The sequence below is a fragment of the Echinops telfairi genome, unplaced genomic scaffold, assembly GCF_000313985.2.
Source record: "Echinops telfairi isolate 266 unplaced genomic scaffold, ASM31398v2 ScPeMD7_21;HRSCAF=78, whole genome shotgun sequence".
In the NCBI taxonomy this organism is placed as follows: Eukaryota; Metazoa; Chordata; class Mammalia; order Afrosoricida; family Tenrecidae; genus Echinops; species Echinops telfairi.
This window is the reverse complement of record NW_022103918.1, coordinates 17724078-17746639: the sequence shown is the minus strand read 5'-3', so window position 1 is coordinate 17746639 and position 22562 is coordinate 17724078. Positions and strand designations below refer to the sequence as shown.

At 41.1% G+C, this 22562-nt stretch overlaps 1 protein-coding gene across 1 annotated transcript in view; it reads left to right on the top strand.

Annotated features, from left to right (window-relative positions):
* Positions 1-19004, top strand: part of IPO8 (importin 8) — an 87231-nt gene extending 68227 nt beyond the window's left edge. The window contains exons 20-25 of the mRNA XM_004700002.3: positions 4116-4211; positions 5723-5943; positions 9109-9314; positions 11142-11345; positions 15754-15870; positions 16742-19004. Coding sequence (XP_004700059.1) covers positions 4116-4211; positions 5723-5943; positions 9109-9314; positions 11142-11345; positions 15754-15870; positions 16742-16839 — 942 coding nt within the window. The 3' untranslated portion in view covers positions 16840-19004. The remainder of the gene's footprint in view (positions 1-4115; positions 4212-5722; positions 5944-9108; positions 9315-11141; positions 11346-15753; positions 15871-16741) is intronic.
* Positions 19005-22562: the final 3558 nt, after the last annotated feature.

Genomic DNA, 22562 nt, shown 5'->3' with positions numbered 1-22562 from the left:
GTAGTGGCGGAGGGGGGGCAGGGAGGAAGCATTTAAGAACTAGAGGAAAGTTGCATGTGCCTACCTCAGTTATTTCCTAAACACTTTATAGATATTAGCTCATTTAATCTTTATAAGCCCCAGCACTGAAGCTACAGCTTGGGGAGAGGAGCATGTCTGATTAGAGCACACAGGAGAAACAAAGAGGGTTGGAGAGGGAGGGGAACATATCCTGGCCCACCAAGCCCTGAGGATAATATTCCTGCTCAGAGCAGACATGCACAGAGGACCATAGGGCCAGCCCACCATGAGGCATGACTGAACCCTCACTGATCCACAGTGCTGTGGGGGACAACACTGGAGACTGTTCAGTCTAAATAATTGACAGAGCTTTGAGAACCCATTAACTTCACTAATAAACTCCTAATCTTGGAAAAGAAAAAGAAACTCCCTTTTTTATGGATGAGGAAACCAAGGCACGATTTCTAAATTCTACCAGAGACTTAGTAAATTGCCTTAAGTCACATAGTTCTATCAGTTCCAGCCAGACAGAAACCCAAGTAGTTTGGTTCTAGACCACAGTCTTAATTTCTAAAACATACATTGTTTCCCTTCCTTTTGTTAAAAAAAAAAAAAAAAAAGTAATGTTTGGGAAAAGAGTGATTTTCCCCTCCTCTACTTTCTGTATCATATATCCTGATGAAGGTAAGTACTATGATTATCCCTGTGGGATTCTGCCCCACAGTTGGAAGGATCCTTAGGAGTGGCTTCTGCAATTAAGGAACGATAAGATAGAAAAGATAGGGCCCAGGTGCTCACCTCCCAGGTTGGAGTGGAGAGAATTTTTTTAACAGAACATACAGCAGAGGTGTGCAGACCTCCACCAGGCACTTACACAATAGACTGGACAAAGTGTGAACCTGAGCTAACCTGACGACTTTGGGAGAACATCTCAAAGGAAGTGTCTGGCTTGCAAGTGAACAAATGGTAACAGTCGCTCTTAAGAATAGTAAACAGCACACCCAGGATGCTGTAGAGATAAGCATATTCGCAACAGTATGTATGAGAAACCAGTCGTATGTAGGAAGTAACTTATAGCGAGTATATGCGAAGAGCCTGTTTCCTGGAGAATTATGTACATCTGGACTTCACGATTAGTAACTAGCATCTAATAAGCAAAGGAGAAGCTGGCTCACAGCTTGCTAAGACCAACAGAACTTTGCTGCTTTTAAAGATAGGCATCTTACAGTAGTGAAAAGTCAGGTGCCCATGAAAGGCAGTTTATATTAGCATCTTAAAGAAGGGCATTTGTGGAGAGAACTGTTTCCATCCGGAGAATGTATAATAGGTTTTATCTCTATCTTGGAACTGTGAAAGCCTTCTCTCACGAGAGCTGATCTTCCAATCTCTGTGGTCACAAGTGTTGAGACTAGGCTGCTTACACCTACATCCAGGTTCTTACTTCCCCACAACCCCAAGCTTATAGATGGGGGCAGTGAGATTAGGGGGCTTTTCTAAAACACAGCGGCAGTGCAGGGCTGGATGGATGGAGAGCCCATTCTCATTTAGAATGTAGACCTGGAAATACCACCCTAAAGATAAACTGAGTTGATTTTGGCTCCCACTTAACTGCTTACAATTCAGCTTTTTGTTTCTTCTAAGTCAGTTCTCACTAATCCATTTGTCTTGCAGCTCTTTTTCCTATTGCTGGAAATTTTTACTGCCCTTTTCCTTTTCTCTGTTTTTGTGGCCTTATGCCTTTAAAATACCTTTATGGCCATTTTAACGGGGTTTGAGGTGTAATGAAATTAAAGAGTGTTCAGTCTGTCATAATTATCTGGAATTTCCTTTTCATTTAGTTTTTAAAGTTTTTTTTTTAATTGTGTTTTTCCAAAAAAGTTGTGTTTTTCTAGGAAATTACACTTCTCTACTTTTCAAATAGGTAAATAACAGTATTCTCTTTCATCTGTGTTGTCTCTCCTGTTAATATTTTTCACTTTTCTTTTTAAAAAGTAAGCTTGTCAAAGGTTTTGTGTGCTTTATTAGTCCTTTGTTTTTATGTTACCTCATTTTAAAATTTGATACTTTCTATTCTCACCTTATTGCTTTGGTAAAGTCTTTTTTCTCCTTGTGTTTAGACCCTTGTTACTTAGTTTCTAATGTAAATACATTCTAGTGTAAGAAACTATTTTCAGAACTCTATGATGTAGCTATATTCCAAGTTTTATGCATAAGAACATGTGCATTGAAGTGACGTGCAGGCTCGGCCGCTCCTCCTTCCCTGAAGCAGCACGACGGCCATGAAGGCTGAAGAGATGATGGAATGCCTTCAGGAATGTCCTGAACATCACAAAATGATCCTGGACCGATTGAATGAATAGCGGGAGCAGGACTGGTTTACTGACATCACCCTGATTGTCAACGGGCGTCATTTTAAGGCCCACAAGGCTGCTTTGGCTGCTTGCATTCATGTTCTTCCTCAATTTTTTTTCCTATTGTAAATTCAAATGAAAATCATTAGAATACAGGTTTATGTATTCTAGTGCATGTTAGAAAACAATATCTAGGAAACACAAGGATGCATGAAGAAAAGTGCATTGTGACTGTGCAGTTCCATATTGGCTTCTGGCTTCCTTGAGTTTGAGTAATGTTCTTGTCGACCCCGAGAGTCACAGGTGCCATCTCTGCACCGGGTACTGAGTGGGGGTGGCAACATTTCTAAAATGTAAACACAACAACAAAACATGCCCATGTGCCTTTCCAGCTTAGTGTACTTAAAGGGTCTCTGGTTCTTTCAAAGTTTGTGTGGTAAGGAGTGATGTAGGTGATGTTATAGGGTTTTACATTTTGCTTATAAACGTGAACCACCAATTCTTTTTCATTGAAGTTGAGTTGAGGAATTTAATTCAGTGGTACCTGAAGTGCCATTTCAATTGGGAAAATTTATTTACATCTGTGGTAAACTTTATGTTGATGAAAAGTTTGCACTAGTATTTTACCACCAGATGAAAAAAATGAGCATCGTTTAAGAAATTAATGTATTTAAAATAAAGTGCAGAGAAAAACATGTGTATAATATATCAGGCTTTGTTTTGAATGGAAATCTTAACTCCCCCCCCCACCCCAATCCTTAATGTAAAGATCTTGTGCTATAACTTTTAAAACCATACAAATAAGAGTGCTAAACTGTGGACTTAAAAGTAGGTATGTAAATATTTTTAATTAGTATTACTTGTAAAATAAAATATAACAACCACATAAAATAAACCAATGTGCTATTTTCTTTACCTATTGAATACTGGGAGAATATTTACATTTTTAAAGTTAACTTTAAAATAAAATAAAAAACGTGCGTTAAAGAATGGTATATTGTTGTGTTCTGCTGAATCAACTTTAACTCTTAGTGACCTTATCGGACAGAATAGAAATGCCTCATTGGATTTCCAGGACTGTAACCTTTATGGAAGCTGATTGGCAAGGCTTCAAGCCTGAGGAGCAGCTGCTGGGTTTGAACCTCTGGTCTTTAGGTTATCAGCCAAGCATCTAGCTGTTATGCCATCAGAGATCCAGAGAATTTTTACTTGAAGTTACTTGACAGTAGGGTAACAGTCTAGGAAGTTTTGTTCTACCATCTGTCATACAATGTTGACCTACATGATCAGAAGGTCTATGGGAAATCCAATTATCATTTTTAAAATTCTAATTTTAATTTTTCATGTGACGCAATAGAAATGTGTAATATATATATAAAGTTACGGTTATTATGAAAACAATGAGTGTATAAGGACAAATATTCCAAAGGAACAATAAGGCATTTGTTTTATTATTTTGGTAGGTTACTTAGTTTTCTTTTACTTTCATGTGTTCTCTTGCTTTGAAGCCTTTAATGAAAGACTTTGTTTATCTGACCAGTTAACTTGGATAGTGTATGTGCTTCATTAATTCAAAGTCAAATATGTTAATGATTATTCTTTATTCATGAGCAGTTAGAGCAGAAAGGCAGACATTGCTGTTTTGACCTTCTTTGGGATCGGCGCAGAATATTTCAAGCAAGCAGTTAGGTTCCGGGGGTTGCTCTTCTATGGGATGATAGCGTCCCGTCAGGCTCGTTAACGTCGTGGTTCTGATGACTGCAGGTGCTGTCTGGAGACGCAGGAGAAGATGCAGAGTGTCACGCAGCCAAACTCCTCGAAGTCATTATTCTTCAGTGCAAAGGAAGGGGGATTGATCAGGTAGTGCACATTGGGTGGTGTCTTACGTGATGCTTACATTTAAAATGTATTTGCTGATTAACATTTTGTTTATATTATGATAGGAATGTAAAAGCTTTTGCCTGCTGGTGTGAATCTTTGTAAGTAATAAGGAAACAGACAATCTGAAAATGATACGTTGCATTCTAGCTGAGAAGAGGATACTCAGGAGAATAGAATGTTACTTTTAATACTTAAAAATGCACTTAGTAGTAGTCATCACTAAAAATAATGACGATGATAAATGTGCAGATTCTACTCAGTTGGGTTCCCAGAGATGTGTATGTGCACTTTAGTTTTGAGTGTGCTCTTTAGATTCGCCTGGTGGTCTTTTCTAATAAGAAATTTTAAAACTACCAGAAAAGGAAAAATAAAAAGAAATATTTCTCTTGATCAGTTCAAAAAGTATTTTCACAAGATAATTTATTTACACTTTTGTGATACGATGTTCAGTGGCTGAGAAGCAAGTTAGTTTTCAAGTATAATTGTGGATTTGTCTCAGCTCTGTGTATTTTGCTGTATAATTTTTTAATAATGGCTCTATTGAGCTTTCATTTACGAGCCACACTTGTAGTAACATTGTCAATAGTTACATCAGATGACCTAGCTTTAATGTGCTGAGTCTGCCTGTCCCCTTCTGTCTTTTTCTTCTTTCATGTAGACCAACAGAAGTTCTTAAAATTCTGATCACACCAGGCTCAGGATCAGTTCTGTTCATTTATCTCCAACTTGATTTATATAAGGAGAACCCTGTTCTAGTAGTTTACCTTAAACATTGAGATTGCTGTGTCCTCATTTTAGAGTGTAGACTCCATGTTCCGTCTTTCTCAACTCTCATTTGTATTTGCAAAGGAAGGCGACTTTGGACAGTGCCCTGTAGGACCACCTTTGAGCTGTTTAATCTCTGTATGGAGCTTGGTCTGCAAGACTGGCAGTTTAAAACCAATGGCAGCTCTTGGGGAGAAAGACAGGCTTTCTTCTGCTGTAAAGGGTTTCAGTGTTGAGAACTCATGGGGGGCAGTTCTACCCTGTCCTTTAGGGTTCCTGTGAGTTGGCGTTGACCTCACGGCAATGAGTTTGGCTTAGTTTGGTTCTTACCTCTTCAGTTTTAATGAGAATATAAATTGGCTTAATAATGCTAAAAGTTATTTTGTAAGCAGAAGTTTCATAGACTTCATTAAAATGCTGGTAGGTAATTGTTAGGAGCCTTGTTGGCACTGTGGGGTGAGTGTTGAACTGCTACCTGCCAAGTCAGTGGTTCAAGCTTAATAGTTGCTTTGTGGGAGAACGATGAGGCTGTCTGCTTCATAAAGATTGTTACAGCCTCGGGAACCCTATATAATGTCTCCATGAGTCCAGTGGACTTGAGGGCCGTGGTTTTCTTTATTGCTCACTCTGTCTTGCCAGTATTTGGCCCTCTGTGAAAGTCACTTGGGGAAAAGTCACTTGGGTGTTCTGTGTGTTTGACTCTCTTTCTCTCATTCTTCCTCCAGTGCATTCCACTCTTTGTTCAACTTGTTTTGGAGAGATTAACCCGAGGTGTCAAAACTAGTGAGCTCCGGACCATGTGTCTTCAAGTAGCGATTGCTGCCTTGTATTACAACCCTGATTTACTGCTACACACATTAGAACAAACTCATTTACCGCACAACCCTGGGCCTATAACTGTTCAGTTTATAAATCAGTGGATGAATGATACAGATTGTTTTCTTGGGTAAGTGTCTTTTGAACTTTATACCACATCTCTATTTCTGGAAAGTTAACTTATTAATAGGCACCTAATTGCATGGCAGAAACCTAATGTTTACATATTTATCATTATGTTTAGTATATGATTAACAATTTATATAGAATTAAGAATGTGTTTTAGTTCTAATAGTTCTAATCTTGTGGAAAGAATGCAGGGTCTGAAAGTTAAACATTGCCCTTCAACACATTTTTGCCTTATGTGTATCATTATATCTCTAGGCAACAAGAATTAGGTGTCCATAAGATTTCATGACGAGCAAGTGTGTGTGGTTGAAAACATTTGAGATGGAATCAGGTTCCTAAGGAAGAAGGCAGCAGTCTGGCAAAGTGATGGGTGCTGTTTCAGGATGTTTCACCCTTTGCGGATCTGTTCTCTATTGTGGGGACAGAGAGATTGTTAGTGTTGGCCCAGTTGCTGGCCTGGTAGGAGCGCTGACTTCTGTGAGGCACTCCACAGGTTTTCTCCCATAAGAAAGGGACGTTCCAAGTAGTGGAAGTCTTCTAAAACGTACGGGCAGGAGTTGGAGGAATTTTCAAAAGTTCATGGGGAAATTTCATTATTGTTCACTTCTATTTTTCCATGAACCCTTGAAGCCTCATATTAGTGACTGCATTATGCTAGAATTTGAGCTAGTTTGACATCTGCTTTAATTAAAGCATTGGGAACACGTGTTATTTAAGTCTTGCAAGGCATTGTTTAGAAATATTTGTGGAAAGGAGGACTTACTGTTCATAGTTGGGAGGGGATGGAGGTCAGAATTAGGATGGTAGACTTAGAATGGGGGTGGCAACAGGTCGTATTTCCAGGCTACGAATTGTGGGTACATTACGTTTTTTGCTTGTAGGAGATTGGGCCTTGCCCCTAATTGAGATTTCCTTTTAAAGCCTTGAAAGGGAGAAACATACTTTTGAAATAAGTTGTGTTGAAGATTTAGGAGGTAGAGATGTGGTCATTCACCGTTGGGCAGCTGAAAAGCTTATGTCTCTGTTGGCATCGATGCACAATTTCCAAAGATAGAAAGGCTAGCTCTCTAAGCTGTTGAATGCGCTTGGCATCACACCTGTGCTTCCTTGGATTCTTTAGAGCTCCTTTCACTAAGCATCTCAACTGCGATGGTCAAGTGGCACCTGGTGCGCCCTGATAGTTATGTGCTGCATGCATGAAAAGACCAAGTCTGGTCCAGTTCTGGTCCTAGCACACTTCTATGGCATTAGTAACTGTAATGAATTAAGCAATGCTAATGAAGAGGATAGTGGAAGCATGTAATATATAATAACTTCATCGTAGGGTTTATTCTGTTTATTCTAGTAAGCTCATTAAACAAACGTGGGTGACGGGAGCCAGCAGATGGTGTAAAATATGAAAATAAAAATAAATGATAAATTATCAAGGGATCACGAGGGTGGCAGGATGGAGGAGGGAGGGGAAAAAATAGCTAATACCAAGGGCTCAAGTAGAAAGAAAATGTTTTGGAAATGATGGCACCATATGTACAAGTGTGCTTGACACAATTGATGTATGGATTGTTATAAGAGCTGTAAGAGCCTCCAATAAATATGATTTATTAAAATTAATAAACTCCCATTAAATAATTAAATCACTACAAAAGTGCAAAGGGAATCCAGCCCCTAGCACATCATCACGGGTCCGGTAGGTGCAATTGTACAGCGATAATAAGTAAAGATTAGAGTAAAGTCCTAGAGAGCATGGGATAGAAGAGAGACTGAAATAATGGAGTCACTCCCCCCACTACCATGATCCCAGTTCTACCTTACATATCCAGCTGGACTGGAGGAGGTACACTGGCACAGATAGGAACTGGAAATACAGTGAACCCAGGACAGATGAACCCCCCAGGACCAGTGGAGAGAGTGGCGATATTGGGAGGGTGGAGGGAAGGTGAGGGAGAAAGGGGGAACAGATGACAAGGTCTACATATGGCCTCCTCCCTGGGAGACGGACAGTGGAGAAGTGGGTGAGGGACACGTCGGATGGTGTGAGGTATGATAAAATAATAATTTATAAATTATCAAGGGTTCAGGGGGAGGGGGAACGGGGAGGGAGGGGGAAAAATGAGTTGACACCAAGGGCTCAAGTGGAAAGCGGGTGTTGTGAGAATGATGAAGTCAACATATGTACTAATGTGCTGGACACAAATGATGTATGTATGGATTGTGATGAGTTTTATGAGCCCCTAATAAAATGATTATTAGGAAAAAAAATGGAGTCAGACACAATTCATGGTAGCAATGCTCACCTCAGCCTTCCTTGCTGGTCCACGTGGAGAGAGAGAGATAATTAATGCTAACCAAGGTTTTTATATTCTCTGGGGACATGCAAGCCCCCTAATTACAGGTGAAGACATACATCACAGGAAAAGGTTGTGCTATAGGAAATACAGTAATGGGAGAGGGTGGTCTAGGGGTATACATGCAATAGGAAGAGGAGGGATTGGGGGTATACATGTGGCAAGATGGGCGGATCCTAGATTCAGGCTGGCAACCTAACTTGGATGTCACTGAGCGGGTTTGACCTGTTCCCTGGCAGGGCGACTGACTGCCTCCAGGGAGGATGTCTGTAAGCATCTGACCTCCCCCCCATATGCTAGCAAAAAGCCCCTAATGTTTGGCATGTCTTTGGGGGAGACAAAGCTGGGGAAAAGTCTCTTTATAATCCCACACAAAAGCATTTTGTTCATATCTGTGTTCTAAAATTATTGCACTGATAGAGTATTCTTTTAATTCTTAATTTTTAGTTTTAAATGTCAATTTCAGACTCCCATAGATTTGACAACAGAAATTCATTTACAGGATTTGATTTATAAATGATTTCATATACAGTAAAATCTGTGCAAGCCAGAAATGGTGTAAAACAGGAACCTGTCAGAAAAGGAAAACACAACTATTTTGCTCTAATAGAGAGGATAGAAAGGCGGCCAAACTGTACCCATCACAGGTGGGACACTTGTGAGATCCAGAGAAACCAGCCAGTTTCACTGTCGTGAAAACTCACTTCAGTGAGTGAACCGTGGAATATACCTTGAGTGTTTTCTCTTTGTAGTTTCTCTAGGTTTTCTCGTTGACTGCACTTCTCAGGCCCGTATTTTTTTTCCCCTTTGAAAACCTGCAGGCATCACGACCGGAAGATGTGTGTAATCGGACTGAGCATCCTTTTGCAATTGCAAAACCGGCCTCCTGCAGTGGATGCAGTGGCTGGACAGATTGTTCCCTCCATTCTTTTCCTCTTCCTCGGCCTAAAGCAAGTCTGTGCTTCCAGACAATTGCTAGACCGAGAAGGTCACTCAAAAGCAGAGAAAGCTGACATAGAAGAAAATGGTAAGGTCTTCTAATTATACTGAATGCTAGGATTGCTTTTGATTTGAGGGTTTCTGTTTAGTTTTAGTCTGTTTAAAGCCTTAAACCTTTTCATTTTTACATTCGTTGACATGCTGCAAATATATGCTATATTAACCTGCTGTATTAACATCATCTAAACTTAAATTCCCAATTAGTTCTCCCTGAGCTAATGAGTGCTGTCACACATTGGGAATTGTATTTGTAACAGAGCCACATGGCCCTGATGGGGAGTTAGCAATGCGGTATCTTACATTTTCTGAACTAACAGCTCAGAGAAGTCACTGGTCTGCAGTTTAAATAAACCATCAGGTCAAGACCGTAGTGTTGGCATAGCAGATTAATGAAGAATGCCTGGTTTTTTATGTTATTTTTTGAATGCCTTTTTTTTTAAAGGTTTTTTAAGTTGCTCATTATCAGAGGTTGTAATTGAGAGATACATTTGTGTTTAAAGTTTATGAATTTAGAATAAAGTACATAAATGAAGATAATGTACTTAATTCAAGAATTGGTAAGATTTCAGTCAAGCATATTAAAGCTTTATTTTATGTAATATGATTGCAAAACTTCTCCCTGCTTGGGTGCAGGAAGTAGCATTATTCAACTGCAAATGGAGTTATTCCTCTTGTATTTTAAAACACATTTTTAACAGAAAAAAACAGAACCCTTCCTGGAAAACATAAGCTTTTAAAGCTAGAGTCTATGGTGTTAACATGCATAGATTTAACCTGTTTTGTATTTAAATTGCCATCATTTCAGTTTGTGTACAAGGAGTTGTAAACTCCCTTTCCCTCGCCCCCAGCCCAAAGTACAACTTTTCATTTGCCTCGTTCCTGAATTCTTTGTAGACTTTGTTACTAGAAGGTACTTTATTTAACAGTTTTTTCAGGAGGTTTATATTAATGATTATAAGATATATTTTATGGAATATACTCTAATTTATATTCTTGTTATGATGCTCTCTTTTTTTGTTTTCCTTACTATTTATTAGCTTAAAAAGTCATGGTTTGCAAGGAAACTTTCCAAACTTTTGCGTCTTAATCCTCAAGTTTTTAAAAATCATCTTTGTGATTATACTTGTACCCTGTTTTCTTTTCCTTTCCCCCTCCTCTTGTACTTGGTCTGCACTATGTCTTCTTGCCTTATTCCTAGAACTAACTTGCTGTTTCATCCAGGGGCCTCCCTATGTTCTGCTGACTAGAATGAGTTTTAGATTAATTTTGTCTGGTTTGAGATGACTATTTCTCCTCTTAATATATTTATTATTTATGGCTAGTTATACTGGTTCAACTGCTGGGGACACATTGGTACAGAACACAAATGGAATCCATGTTAATAATGCAATTCAGCTCTTAACCTTTCAACCCACATGTTGTAATGACTTGTATTTTTTATTTTTGCATTACATTGCTTTTGCTAGTTCTGTTAGCAGAAGTGGCCTCCTCATTTGGGTGTTCCCGAGCAGTTCAGCATCAAATTAATTGTTGGAAAACTTTTATGGACAACACACGCACTGACAACTGCCCAATAACTTCATATCTTTATTATTATTATTTAACAAAGAGAAGCTAATAGAGAATCTGTAATTATGTAAAATTCTTGTATTGATGCATGAGACAACCACTGAATAGCAAAGTCCAGCTGGATGACAGATTTAGGGATAGTGGGAAATTACCGTCAGAGAGAAAAGTCATTCTCAGTTTAGCAAGCTATAATAAATATGAGGAGTAGTCTTACAATTTTTGTTTTGCTTTTATCATTCTGTTTTATATTGTGTTTCAATTCTCTTTAATCATAACGGGTTCACAGAGGAAATTTCAAGTGATGAAGAGGAGACAAATGTAACTGCTCAAGCAATGCAGTCAACTAATGGGAGAGGTGATAATGAAGAGGAGGAGGAGGATGACTGGGATGAAGAAGTGTTGGAAGAAACGGCCCTGGAGGGATTCAGCACCCCACTTGACCTTGACAATAGTGTAGATGAATATCAATTTTTTGCACAAGCCTTGCTAAGTATGTTAATTTCTTGAATCCTCAGATTTTTTTTCTGAACAATTTGATCATCTCCTTCTGTTAAAAATTATTTTACATCATACCACAAATTGAAGTAGACTTTAAAAAAAATGTTGTTACTTTTTTTATGATAGAAACCTCAAAACATCATTTTACACCAAATAAAGAATAATAGGATAAAACACCCATCCAGGCATAACCCAATCCCAGCAGCCTTCATTACTTTAGAATGATAGGGTGAACCTAAGAGATGGCCTCACGCGAAAAAATAATTTCAGACACGTCTATCTGCATATATTTCTTATTCATGGTCAAGCCATGTTACAGAAAGAAACACATTGTTCTAGGCATTTGTTGCTTAAAAATTGTGACCATAAGCTTATTAGTAATTCACACAACCTACAGTAAGGAATGGGAGAAAGAAGAAGCTCTCTGCTCCTGTAAAGAGTTACAGTCTCTGAAGCTCTCATGGGCAGTTCTACTGGTGGCATACTGGTTACGTGTTGGACTGCAATCCACTAGGTCAGCAGTTCAAAACCACCAGTGGCTCTGTAGGAGAAAGACTGGGCTTTCTACTCCATAAAGAGTTACAGTCTTGGAAATCCTTGGAAAACCCACAGGGGCAGTTCTTACATAGGGTCGACTGTGAGTCGGCATTGACTCGATGACAGTGAGTCATGATGGTTTACTATGAGCTGGAATAGATTCGATGGCAAGGAACCAGAAGTTCAGCTGCCTTAAGAGCATGTCTTTTAATTTGACAATGTTATATAGCAAAAATCACTACATTGTTATTTGGTGCCATTGAGGAGATTCTGCTACGAAAAACAGCATGAGCCTGTGTTGACAGAGTAGAACTATTTCCTAGGAGCAGACCATGAGCTTTTTCTCTCCGTCAAGACACTTGAGTTTGAACCACCAGCCTCTTGGGTAGCAGCCAAGCTGTTACCTGTTGTCTCACCAGGTTCCTTAAAGACACTCTCATTGCCATTAAATAATTTTAATAGAAAATGGTAAGAGAATATTAATAAGGAAATTATCATGAGACAGAACCTATAAATATAACTTATGATTGCCCCACTGTTGGATTTATAAGATTATTTCCAGGTATTTGCTATTACAAGCAGTGGTAACGTGAGTATCCTTGTATATAAGCTATTGTTAGTAGCAAGGCAGTAGGCATGTTGACATTATTTAATATTATAACAAATACCATTAAAGAAAATAAAAAGGCTGTTTTTGTTGAAGTTTAGTATAGTGCTATAATCTGGGAGTCTATGCAGTATTTGAGTTGTCCATAAAGAGAGAAGCTTGAGGTGGAAGAGGAAAGGCGGCTTGTGATCTAGTGCTTCTCGGCCGTTTACCGAGCCGTCCACGAGCATAACTGCGCCTCTCCCTCCGAGCAGTTCATGTTAAAAGGTAAACTAGTAAGACGTTTGTAATGAAGGTTTTTCTGGCAACCAACTTTTCTTGTTATTTTTAGAAAGCCCTTTCCCACTTCAAGATCTTGTTTCTTTTGTTTTCTTCTAACATTTTAAAAGGTCCTCCCCCTGCCCCCAGATCTTTCATATGTGCTGAATTAATTTTGGTGAATGATATAAAGTATAGGGAGCTAACTAACTTACTGTCAAAGGTACAGTCCATTACCATTTTTAAAATCATCTAGTATTTCTGTAAGAAGCCCTGGTGTCACAGCAGGTTAAGCATCAGGCTGCTAACATAAGATCCAGTGGTTCAAGCCAACGAGCTGCTCTCTTGGATAAAGATGAGGCGGCCTGCTGCTCTGAAGACAGTCTCACACTGGACCAGCCCACAGGGCCCCAGACGGTTGCTGTCATTCAGAACGGACGCTGTGGCAGTGAGTTTGCTGGTGGTGTTTATTTTGATTGCTGTATATGCTGCTTTTGCCAAATACTTTTGAGGTTTCATTATTATGGATCTGGATTGTGTAAAGAACTCTTCACTAAATGTGAAAAATACATAAGCCAAACCAAACAGCCAGGCTCATTGCCATTGAATCCATTCTGATTCAGTGAGGGCCAGATACTGTTGCGGGCATTGCGTTGAGCTGCTCACCATCAGGTCAGGGGTTCGCACCGCGAGCCGCTCCCAGGAAGAAAGATGAGGCTTTTCACTCGCATAGTTTTATAACCTCGAAAATTCAAAGGGGCAGTTCTACTCTGTCCTATAGTTTTGCTATGAGTTTGAAAAATAAATATAAAGAAGGAAAATTCATCTAAGTGCCACGGGTCATTAGAACTTTCAATTAGATTATTCCCACAATTCTCACAAAAATACTATAAAATAAGAAAGGTAGTGATATACTTATAGACAGGAAATAGTAGCTCAGAAGAGTTAACCAACTTTCCTGCTCCTGCTAAATGGGAGGTCCAGGATTTGATCTTGAGGTACTTAATCTACTTTTTGTTACTAACCATTTATGGAATAATTTTCAATAAATATTCATTGAGCACCTGTTCTGTACAGTATAAACATGGAGGGTCTAAAAATAGATCATCTTATCCCTATTGTCCAAAAATAGTTGGAGATCAAAAGAAAGGAGCACCGAAAGTCTCTGTAGTGAGGGGGAAGCTGCATAGGAGGCCAGCGCTGTTTGCATCTGTGATGTTTTGTTAATGTGTGAGGAAGACAGGCAAGAAATGTGGGAAATGTGATCAAATACTGAGGTTTTGATGGCGCCTGGAGCTACTGTAGGTACTTACTGAATGAGTTATCAGACTTTGTTTTATGTGAAAGAAGACAAGTTCACGATGTTAAATATAAGTGCCAAGTGAGTGATAATATATGTGCTGTGGGTGTTAAAAGCTCAGCTCTAGTTTTGTGACCTGATGGTCAAAGACAGGGAAGGAACTAGGACTTACCTGGAGTTTGAAGGTAGGGATGGAAGCAGAGACCACAGTGAAACAGCTCCTCCGAAAGAAAGCGTGGGGAACAGAAGAGCATCCAGGTAGAGCCGGGAGCACGGAGAGCTAGTTCCAAGGCGCATGTTTCCAGACAGGGCTACGCGGCAGAATTGCCAAGGAAGCCTCCAGGCCTTGGTTGGGATCTTAGAGCATGCATTTTAATAGCCCTTCTGCAGGCACCTGGGGAGTACTGCTGAAGGGCGAATGTGACCCGGTGATAGCTTTTGCACAGTATCCATTTTCCAAGAACTTTTGGATGACCCATTGTCCTTTAATAATTTAAGAGTAATGAGGTCCTGGAGGGCGTGGATGGCATTTTAGAGAAACATTTAGATCAGCGGTTCTCAACTTGTGGGTCGCGACTGCTTTGGGGGTCAAACGACCCTTTCATAGGGGTCGTCCAATTCATAACAGTAGAAAAACTACAGTTAAGAAGTAGCAACGAAAATGATTCTATGGTTGGGGGGTCACCACCACATGAGGAACTGTATGACAGGGTCGCGGCATTAGGAAGGTTGAGCACCACTGCTGTAGGTGAACGGACTCGATGTGCAGAACATAAGATAAAAACGAGATGAGCTTATCTGTCTTCATTGGAAGATGGATAGTGTTAGCATTGAAAGTGGGGAGAGAAAAGGATTTGGGGGTAAAATTCCTTTTAGATAAAGGAGCCCTGGTGATAGAGTGGTTATGAGGTGGACTTCGATACAAATGGTCGGCATTTCAAAACCACCAGCAGCTCTTGGGGAGAAAGACTGGACTTTCTGTTCCCCTGGACAGTGACAGTGTCGGAAACCTCCAGCAGGTTGCTGCGTCGGCACTGAGTCCTGGCAGTGAGTGGGAGAGAGGGTGAATGGCGCTGTGGGGTAGGTGTTGGGCTACTCACTTGAGGTTGGGGACCCAAGCCCAAGAGGTGACCGATGAGTAAAAGATGAGGCTGTCTGCTCCATCAATATTAATGTCTCAGAAACTCTGTAAAGGCTGCTTTGAGTCAGAATTGACTCTATGGTAGTGGACGGGTGTTGACTTTGAGGTGAGCTGTCCAGTGGGAAAAATTCACTAGGCTTTTGGAAAGGTTTGCGAAAGGTTCAAATTTAAGTCCTGGTATAGGAGTGCTGCCAAAGCTGGAGATAGTTGGCAAATGCCAGAGAAGTATAGATGCTTCCCGGAATTTTAGGAAGCAGCTATAGTAAGAGGAGAAGACAGTTACTCCAGAGGCAGGAGTCAGAGAATAAGGCAAACCAGAGATTTGCAATGCCCCAGACTTTTTTTTGATATCTCTCCGTAGTTGGGTACTTAAGTGGTCTTCAAAAAGAATCCTTTGCTTGCATCAGTTTCAGCACTTTGTGTCTGTCATCGACATACATAGACATACACTGTTTAATTTTATTGTAATTTTATCATGCCATTAATTATTCTCTGAAACAATAACTGTCACTGGACTGTTTTCTTGCTTTCTGTTCACCATCTCTAAAATGCAACAGCTGTGCAGAATCGGGATGCTGCATGGTACCAGCTGCTGGTGGCTCCGCTCGGTGAGGAGCAGAAGAGAGCCCTGCAGGAAGTTTACACCATCGCTGAGCACCGAAGGACAGTGGCAGGTCAGCCAGAGTGATTCCCAGACTGGATGGATGTGTCAGGGGCCAGTAGCCAGCCTTTTTTTTTTAATGAACCAGGTGACATCGAAATACTGTTTTAAAACTGCTAGAGGACAACCCTTCAAGATAATAAGGAACTGTTACTATTGTATGGTTGTACTTCATTTTAATCACTTATAATAACTTAACTGCAAAAATCTGTGCATTAATATGTGTCTACAGTAATGTTCTTATTCACATTCGTATCCTATTTTGGAGCCCAAGGTAAGGAGTCTAAGGGTTGGGATGAGTCTTGCTGAGGAATTGTTTACCAGCTGACTCACCCATCGGAACATTTCAACCAAAGGCACCGTCTGAATTCTCATAAGGATCTTGGTTTCTGGAAATGAGATATACTCCCCATTTCTGTTTCTTGGGTGTTAGGAGCTGGTGATTCACTGAGCCAGAGAAATTCTATCTTGTAGAGATTCATGTAGGAAATTAGTGGGAAAAAACTTTTATTACAAAATCATGGAATAAGCATCAAGAATGTAGAACTCGGCTTCTTCCACTTCTGCGTCGATGTCAGTCTTACAGAGTCTGTATCAGACCTGCTATGACAGTCAGGAAGGCCTTGGCGGCAGTAGAGACAGGGGAGCTAATGAGTCACCATGAGACCTGTTTTCATTTTGCTTATTTCTAGCAAGTAGTTTTTCCCTGATTGTAAAATACCTGCTGACAAGGCCCTTGAGAGTGGTCAGGGCGGTAGACTAAGTAGTTCCGGGAGTCCGATTTCTCGGGCTAAGTGTAAAGAGCCTGGTCCTTTGAGGTATTTCCAACTCTGTCCCTTAAGTACTCTTCCTTTCTTTTTTGGCTTTCTTTTGGAAAATGCTAGAGGCAAAGAAGAAGATTCAACAGCAGGGAGGCTTCACATTTGAAAACAATGGAGTCCTCTCTGCATTTAGCTTTGGGTCTATGCCCAGCAACAACTGAGGGAAGAAACGTCAACGGACCAGAGTTTTCTGCTACATTTTATGTCCCCAGGGTGGTGTGAGGCCCCGGGAGGAAATGAGGGCAGCCTTTCCTGTGCCCTCTGCTGTCTGGTGGCCTCCAACACTAGGCAGTGCTTCTCTCCACGGCCTCCTCGTCCCCTTTGATGTTGGTCACTCGGAAACATGTTTTAAACAGCTACTGTCATGTATGAAAGAAAGAGCAATCATTGAGCTGAAAGGACAGATCGCAAGCTCCAAAGGAAGGCTGTCCAAGGTAGGGCTGCCGTGCCGTCTCAGGTTTGCCGTGCAGAGTCAATGGATTTACGCGGACAACAGTGCCTTCCTTCTGCTGTACATGAAGTATCGCAAACTTTTGTTGGCGTGCATCGCAGTTTTTTTAAAGCATAAAACCTATTTCCAGATAAAATGTAAACCTTGTTGTATGTTGACTTATTCTGCATTTGCCTGTGTGAAATTTTACTGTGAGGCAGTTAGCCGTAAGTCACTCTGGTTTCAGAAACATGCCTGCTCCTCCTTGCTCCGCGGCCTGCGGGGGGCTTCCTGCAGCGGCAGGGGTTGTACAATATGCACTGGCTCTGGCTTTTCATGCCAGGTTTTGTGGCTTTCCGAAGAAGTGTCTTATTCCCTCTTTCAACATATTTTTCAGGCCTGAAAGGGGTGGTATTTCTTTCAGGGTCAGCAAATACAAGTCTCAATTTCAGTCAGAGTCTGATACGTTCAAGAGCCTAGTCTCTTGGTAGTCACTGCATATTCTGTGCTTTTCAATCCCGAATGGATAATGACACCTGAGCACACTGAACTTCTAAGAGGAAGGTGCTACGTAAGCACGCTGTCTTTCCGGATGGGGGCTTGCATTTTCCATAAGCTAGCATTCCAGATGTGTTGGACCAGGGTCCAAAACATTTTATAACAGCGTTTTTCTATTTAAGAAAAAGACCCAAATAATGATAACATCTTCCTTTGTCACACAGGAATTTCGCCCTACTTAAATTGTTCTAGTCTTTTTTATAGTTCAGTTTGCCTTCTTACATTTTCCAAGGGTTGGAAATACTGCTCAGCTGTGTTCTTAGCTTGTAACCATGTAAAACAGTCCGTAGCAAATAATGCAGGTGGGGGCGATAGCTGTATCCCCTACACTGGGTCAGATGAGAATATAGAGCATAGTGTTTTTACTCAACAAAATGATTAAAAGGAAACACCAGATTTTCCATCTCTGTGGAATGTGTGCATCTTAAATTTCCCCAGTGCCTCCGAAATGTTGCCACCCCTTGTTTGTGCTAGTTATCCAGGGCCACGCTAACAGGAGTACCACAGGTGGGTGGACTTAACACACCAACTTTTTTGTCTTCTTAGTTTGGGAAGCCAGAAGTCCACATTGGGAGCGTGCTGCTTGCTCTCTTGGGAGGACGCCCTTGTCTCTCCTGAGCTAATGCTCCTGGGCAGCCTGCATCTGGGTTGGCACCTCTTCCCCTGTCTCTGCTTTGCTGGCTTGTTAACGTCTCTAGCTCAGAACTCGCCCTACATCAGTCGTGGCTGTGTCACATAACACAGTCCTTCTTCAAATGGGACTGTAGCCGCAGACATAGAGGCTAGGATGCAAAACACGGTTTTGGGGGACACAATTCAATCCGAATTTTCTGCAGGTGCTTCCTATAGTGCTAGCCCTTGTTAATTCTAGCTCTTTTTATTTGAGTACTTTTACAGTAGCACCTGAAGAGCCATGAGCTTCAGAATCTAGTCTTCTGCTCTTCTTTCGCCATCTCTTTCTAAGATTGAGGCGGAAATGTGTCAGCTGGCCACTAAGAGGAAATTGACATTGGGAGGGGGTGGCAGTTTTAAAGGTTTTAAACTTTGAATCCTTCTTATTCTACTTATGTCCATAGAGTTTATTCTTAACATAAATAGTATGCCTTCACCCAGGATTGTAAAAGGCATGTGGTTTTAGGGAATTTATTTTGTGACGTTTTTTATCTTCAGTATTAAAGGGCAAGAAGTATTAATGTGCATCACCCTTTCTTATTTTTGAAGCCAGGGTAGTTGTGTAATTTTGTTACCAGCAGTGCAACACCGAATGTGATCCAGTTACATTGGAAATGCAGAAATTTATGAATGTACTGTAAAATAAAATGCAGATTGACTCCCAGGCCTCTGAACTCTTGTGTGAAATGCTTTCTGAAATCTGGGGGGTGTTCAGGGTCAACTGGCATAACGGGGTATACATGCTACTTTGGGGTCTTAAAAGCTTGTGAGCTACCCTCTGCACTCTGGGTCTCTCCTTGTTTCAAGGAACAGCATGAGGAACATCGGAGACACGTGTGTTACCTACCCTAAGAAGGGTTCATGCTCTGGAGTAGCAGAGAAAATTCAACAACTCCAAGTTAGAGCAAGAAGGTCACACCAGTGGGGAGTCCAAAATGATGCAGACTGTATAGTCTTATTTGAAATCCGAATACGGAGAGATTGCATGCTTCTTAATTTTGAAATGCACAACCTGGAGGAATCATGTACCAACAAGCAAATAAAATTTTACTGCTGTCAAGTCACTTCTGACTTACAGCCACCCTGTACGACAGCAGAACTGCCCCTTTGGGTTTCCAAGGCTGTAAATTTTTTGGTGAGCAAAAAGCCTCATCTTTCTCCCTTAGAGTGGCTCGTGGTTTCAAACTGCTGACCTTGTGCCCAGCATCCCAATGCGTAAACCACTACACCATCAGGGCTATCAGGGCTCCTTATATTAACTCAGATGTGAGGATAATCTTGGCATGCAATTGTTGACTACTACCAAGCAGACAGAACAATAAGGTTCCGTAATTCTAAGACAATCTCAGGATGTCTCGGTTGACCACCCAGATGGCAGGATCAGCTTTAAAAAAAAAAAAAAATCATTTTATTAGGGGCTCCTACAACTCTTATCACAATCCATACATACATCAATTGTGTAAAGCACATTTGTACATTTGTTGCCCTCATCATTCTCAAAACATTTGCTCTCCACTTGAGCTCCTGGCATCAGCTCCTCACATTTTCCCCTCCCTCACGAACCTTTGATAATTTATAAATAATTATTTTGTCATCTTGCACTGTCCGACGTCTCCCTTCATCCAATTTTCTGTTGTCCGTCTCCCAGGGAGGAGGTTATATGTAGATCCTTGTAATTGGTTCCCCCTTTCCAACCCGCCCTCCCTCCACCCTCCCAGTATCACCACTCTCACCACTGGTGCTGAAAGGATCATCTGCCCTGGATTCCCTGTTTCCAGTTCCTATCTGTACCAGTGTACATCCTCTGGTCTAGCCATATTTGTAAGGTAGAATTGGGATCATGATAGGGGGCGGGGAGCATTTAGGAACTAGAGGAAAATTGTACGTTTCATCGTTGCTACATGGCACCCTGACTGGCTTGGAAGGATCAGCTTTTGGGATACTAACAAGCAGGTGAAACGAATAGATGATTTTCAGCATTAGCTGGACCTTCCAGGAGACATCTTCATCTAAGATTTGTGCCTCTTGGCAATACAGAAAGCAATTCCACAGAGTGAGGTGAGGAACAGGCTGACTATAGTTGTAAAGAACCACATTCAAATTCCTGAACTGAGTGGGTGAAAAATGTGAAACAGAACTCAACCTCGTAAAAGAGCAGGTTTGACTGGTTGGACAGAGACTGCTAGGATCCCCAAGAGTATGGTTCTTAGTCACCCTTCAGGTCTGGAAATGGCCCCGATGACTTAATTTTCAGCCAAACTATATATCTATAAGGGGAACACAGTAACACTACTGAGGTGCATGCCTTAGATAATCAACCATTTAAGATCAGAAGGGCAGCACTTACCCCAGGACAAAGTTTAGAAGGGTTAGGGAAAGAAAGAACGGAAACGGAAGATGTGGGCTAAGTGATGTTATGTTGTGGGGATTAGAATCAATGGGGTGAAACAAAATGTATATGGATTATTGAAACATCTGTAAACCGTCACCCAGTTCACAAAGTTTAACAACAAAGAAAAGCTAAATTAAAAGCCTAACACCATTCAACTGATCAACAGCTGTGCTAAACATCTGATGCCAGTTCAAAAGAAAAAAAAGATGTGTGTTTTAAACAGGTGATTAAAAAGTCCGTCCATGTGTTGGCTTGGCTTCTTGTCTGGGAGGGGGACACGAGTTAATCTGAGTTGGTCTCCCGGGGAGCGGCAGCCCAGAGCCCATCTCTTAAACCTGGGCGTGCAAGCAAGAGTGATGGACGCCCTGCAACAGCAAAAGCCTTTTGGCCGCATCACCTTGAAGGAAAGGCGGAGAGGGGATGCCATCAATTTGGGAGTATTCAAAACTGGCCTGGCAAAATACTGGCCTCCTGTGGCACTATTTGTGTGATGGTAAATCCTACTTCCAACCGGTTCGCCTACAGCCAGTGAGCCGATTCTGATTCCTAGCAATTCCCCAGGGCTAGCAGACTGCCCCGTCTCTGCCCCGGGGACCCACCGGTGGGTTTGAACCACCAGGCTTTGGGAGGCTGCTGAGTGCTTAACTGCTGCACCACCAGGGCTCCTTCCCCACATCGATCGACCTCACAGTGACATCTAATGCCTAAATTGTTAATGAGTGACGAATTTGAAGATAGGAAATATGTTAAAGTGTCATTTAAGATTTAGTTATAAAAATCATAGGAAGCTCCGGTGGCCTACTGGGTTATGCAGTGTGCTGTTAAACTCGAAGGTCACCAGCTTCAGTATAGTTAGCCTTCTGGCAGCCTGTAGATCGTACCGGCTGCTCTTCAAAATAAAGAGGAAGCTTTCTGTGCCTGTAAAGATTTCCTACCCCAAAGGAGCAGTTCTCTGCTGTAGAGGGTCGGCAGGAGTCAGAATCAACCTTGATGGCAGTGTTAAGTTTTGCTTTCTAAGCACCTGGTATAGTATGCTTAGCTTATGTCTGATCCTTAAACAGCCATTTATTTTCTTACTGGTTAATATGCATGGTTAATGTGGTTAATACCACAAAGGAAGACACTGATAACACCTAGATTGAGAAATGCCACAAGATCTAACATACCATACTTGAAATTGAATTTACTTGCTGAATTACAACCAAAAAGTATCTAAAGGAGGCCACTAATTTGTTTTCTTCTTTGATCTGTGATGCTTAAATATTTGCTCCATGTGTATTTGGAGGAGTTGGGCTGACTCTGATTTTTATGAATAAAAATTGAAGATTAATATTTTTAAAGTAAAGAATATGGTGTATGTTTATTACAGGAAGTTTGCCAAGCCAGGTTCAGTCCCAGTAACCCCAACAGTAACATTCAATTTCATTGTTTTTAGCTACCTGGAATTGCTGATGTCAGAGACAGCCCCACTCAGGTCTCACTTGAGTGACATTTTCATATTGAAAAAACTTCGTCAGCCCAGGTACCAGCAAGAAGTGTATTTCTCTTGAGGGTCTTGTCTTCTCTGGTGGGAGTGAAACCAGTTTTCACGCAAACAAAACTCACTGCCATCGAGCCGATTCCACATCATTGCGACCCTATAGGGCAGGGTAAAACTGCCCCCGTGACTTTCTAAGACTTACTTTTTATGGGAGTAGAAAACCTTGTCTTTGTTGCTATCCTTGCTGTTAGCAGCCCAGTGGTAACCACTATGCTACCAGGGCTCGTTGGTTTTCACTGCACAACTTAAATGTGGAATTGTGCTGGACATCCCCTCACAGAAGGGTCACCAG